At 49.2% G+C, this 3,431-nt stretch overlaps 1 protein-coding gene across 1 annotated transcript in view; it reads right to left on the bottom strand.

The window, feature by feature from the left end:
* CEP104 (centrosomal protein 104kDa) overlaps nt 1–3,431 on the bottom strand; it is a 40,733-nt gene that overhangs the window by 33,887 nt on the left and 3,415 nt on the right. Inside the window, exons 2-3 of the mRNA XM_012660088.1 lie at nt 1,667–1,840; nt 1,183–1,321 (exon numbers count right to left, since the gene is read on the bottom strand). Of these exons, the coding sequence (XP_012515542.1) occupies nt 1,183–1,321; nt 1,667–1,840 (313 nt within the window). The remainder of the gene's footprint in view (nt 1–1,182; nt 1,322–1,666; nt 1,841–3,431) is intronic.

The following is a 3,431-nucleotide window of genomic DNA, read 5'->3' as shown; positions in this document are numbered from 1 at the left end:
ATAGAATTATTAGTTTTTTATTTATGTAAGCTAATATTCTAATGCTGAACCAATTGGCTATTTTAACCATTTAAAGGATGTTAAAACAATAATAGCTAAAAACCCCCAAAGTTTTAACATAGCCTCGTGATAAACCGTCTACTCAAGATTAAGTATGGAGGTCATATTTATGTGATCTTGGAAATTAGACAGTGAAATTAAAAGCTAAATTAACATAGGTCAGTTTATCCAAGTCGGTGTTTCTCACCTGAGGGGGGAAGTTATTTTCCCATTCCTCCCTCTTTCCTTGAGAACCATGGTGGGCTAACTAGGCAACCAGGCCGTTGCTGGTAAAGACATGGTGGTGGGGGAGGGAGGGAGGAACAGAGGGTAGGACCCAGTCTTGCAGTTTCCTGTCAAGCGATGCTGCTGCCATGGACCACGCAGCACAGCTGAGAGCTCTCCTCCAACTCACGCGCTTGCTCTACGAATCTGATTTGTTGGCATGCTTGCATTCCTCTTGGAGGGGGCAGGGAGATTGTAAATATTTGCTAATCAGCAAGATTTCCCTGGACACAGTTGATTTCTATTACATTAATCACATGGGGGGAAGAAAGAAAGGGAGGGAGGAAGAGCTTAAGAACGAGCAGTTTGGAGCTGGAGAGATTTGGGATTACATGCATATTACACGTGTGCCCGATTTCACCAGGGCATGATGTGTCTTGTGAAGGTTTAGAGGGTTTTCTAGATTGACACAGTCCAACACAAATGGCACTTGAACCACATTTGTCATTTTAAGTTTTCTAAGTAGGCCCATTAAAAAAAAATCAAAAAGAAACAGGTGAAATCTATTTTAATAACAGTTTAACACAACATATCTAAAATGTTATTGCTTCATCATCTGTAACTGATATAAAAATTTTAATGAACTTTTATATGCTTTTGTACTGAGTCTGAAGTCCGTTGTCAGGTGACGCTGGCAGCAGCTCTCAACGGGCACTGGGCCCGTTCCTGCTGGGCAAGAGCTGCATGTGCCCAGAGGCTGCTGTGTCGGACAGCACAGCTCAGAGAGCTCAACCTTTTCCCAGAAAAGATCATCTCTTCCCAGACAATCTTGAAAACACATCTAAGAAAAGATAAATGACTGCGTAACCCTACAAAGAGGGTGGGCAGCAGAATCAAAGGGAAGCTGACTCATCTTACCTGATTGTATATGTTGTATTTGTTGACATGGTTTTGGTGAAAAATCAGTTTAAGAAATTGCCCGACTGCATCTACATAAACTGATTTTAGTTCCCGGGCTTTGCAACCCGTCTTTTCGTTATCACAGAGAGACACATACCTGAAAGAAAAGACACGGTGGAAGAAAGTGCTGACTTGAAAATGTGCTGTTCAGCAAGGCTGCCCGCTGCCCTACACTCAGAAGGCACCAACAAAACTAAGTCTGGCGTCAAAACCGGGGAACGAACCCCAGGAGTCAGAATCCGAACAGCAGAGTTGAACAGCAGAATTCACAGAGATGATAATGCTGCTTATTAAGCGTTTGCAGTATGAGGCAACTGTGTATTCCTGAACTGAACCAAAGTATGTAACGTAGGACCAAAGCAAGGAACAATTCGTTAACTTTTAAGAGCTCTGAGATAGAATCAGTCTAAAAGGTGATGTAAATTCTAAATTTCATTCTTACCCAAGTCTTCGAAACCGCTCTCCTTGATATGGTACAAAATACTCAGGCAAGCTTTCGCTAATGTAGAACTCAATTTTACTTGCAATCATATATTGGTGAGCAAGCAACTGTAGTTTTCTTATTCGACATCTCTCCACCATTTGAAGAACAATTTCTTGTGGAAACTGGCAAAATCTGAAAACAAATACACTTTTGTTTTTTCTGACCAATCACTGCAGAGGGTTTCTGTATGCTAGCACCTCATTCTTCCAGGTAAGAAGCGTTAACCAAGCACCTGCTGTGAGCGGATGGTCCGGGAGTCCTGACGGTACAAAGATGACTGTGACGCTATTCCTAACGCTATTTCCATTCTCGTGAGGTTTCAGTCAGAGCTGAAGGTTGGAACTACGACTTGGCTTGACCTGCCTGCAACCCCACGTGGATCGTAGTTTGGCAGCTACTCAGTGGTTTGAAGTGAAGCCTGAAGTTTATCGTGAGGTCAAGAAATCAATTCTAAGAGGCTGTACTACTGGGCAAGACAGAGGCAAAGGATTTTCCACGGGAACCCAGACACTTAGGGGAAAGCGCTTGCCTATCAATACCCAAGGAGCGCCTGCCCTTCATGCTCAGTGGTCAAGGGGGAGCAGCCAGCCTAGGCTATGGCCCATGTTGGCGCTTCCAGTTTTGCTTAGAGGTGACAGGACACGCTAACAAACTAGCTAAGAATCAGTTAGAGAACCACAGAGATCAGCGAAGACCCGGCATGGCAATAAAAGACCTGACCGGGCACTCCCCCAGTGTTTGCAGGACAGCAAAGACCACCCACGTTCAGCTAGCAAGCCCCGGTGAGGGACTGGGCGGGCACATGGAGCAGGGGAAGCTCCCAAGCACAAGGGCCACCAGGAAAGGCCTCTCCCACCTCAGGTGTCACCACCCTCAGTGTGCTCAGAGACGCTGCCAGGGCCTGCGTTCCCACCTGCCTGGCCACACCTGGCCTCCTCTCCCTTGCCAAGCCACAGCTGCTGCCTAACCGCCCACACTTGACTCAGACAGGGGCCTCTCTACAGGGCGTTCTTCCACCCAGTGGAGCAGCCCCTGCTGGCGTGCCCACCTTCCCCGCTTGCCCGTCTGCACTGGACAGAGCCTGCCCGAGTGTGGGCCCACCCACCAGCTTCCTTGAGAACCGGGGATGTGTCCCAGGGCGGGGCCCAGGCTCCCCTCTTCTCTCCACGTACCACGGGGGATCCTGTCAGCCCCATGGCTTTCAAAATGTCCTGCTTATCAGGGACCCCAACGGGGTGCCGCCCTGAGTCTGACTCCTCTGTACCTGGTGGGAACCTGATGCTCTCACACAGACCTGTAAAAGGCATGAATGCGCCAGGGACAGACAGAACCTCTGCCCTGTCCCTGCCCGTCCCCACCTCAGTAATGGCACCCCGCCCGTCCGTGGCCCAGGCCTCATCCCGAAGCTTCTAGCAGCACAATCAGGCCAAACCATCGGTGGCCCTCTCTCCTTTGCTGCTGTCTATTCAACGCCTGGAGTCGTACTTGGAGGGTGGCAAGTGCTCGGTGACTGTCAGTGGAAGGGACCAAAGAAGGGAGGGTAAAGGAAGGACTATCTGGCCAAGCGGGCGTGAGCGTGGGAATTCCAGGCAGAACAGCTGCACAGCTGCACAGCAGCTGAGCTTAGGGGCCGCAGGGGTGGGCGGGGAGGACGGAGCCAGTGGATTTGCATTCGGTCACTCTGAGGGCACCACGGCCTGGCTTTTCCTAGCACCAAGTCACC

The sequence above is a fragment of the Propithecus coquereli genome, unplaced genomic scaffold (assembly GCF_000956105.1).
Source record: "Propithecus coquereli isolate 6110/MARCELLA unplaced genomic scaffold, Pcoq_1.0 Scaffold651, whole genome shotgun sequence".
NCBI lineage: Eukaryota > Metazoa > Chordata > Mammalia > Primates > Indriidae > Propithecus > Propithecus coquereli.
The sequence above is the reverse complement of the archived record's forward strand: the minus strand, read 5'-3'. Positions and strand labels throughout refer to the sequence as shown.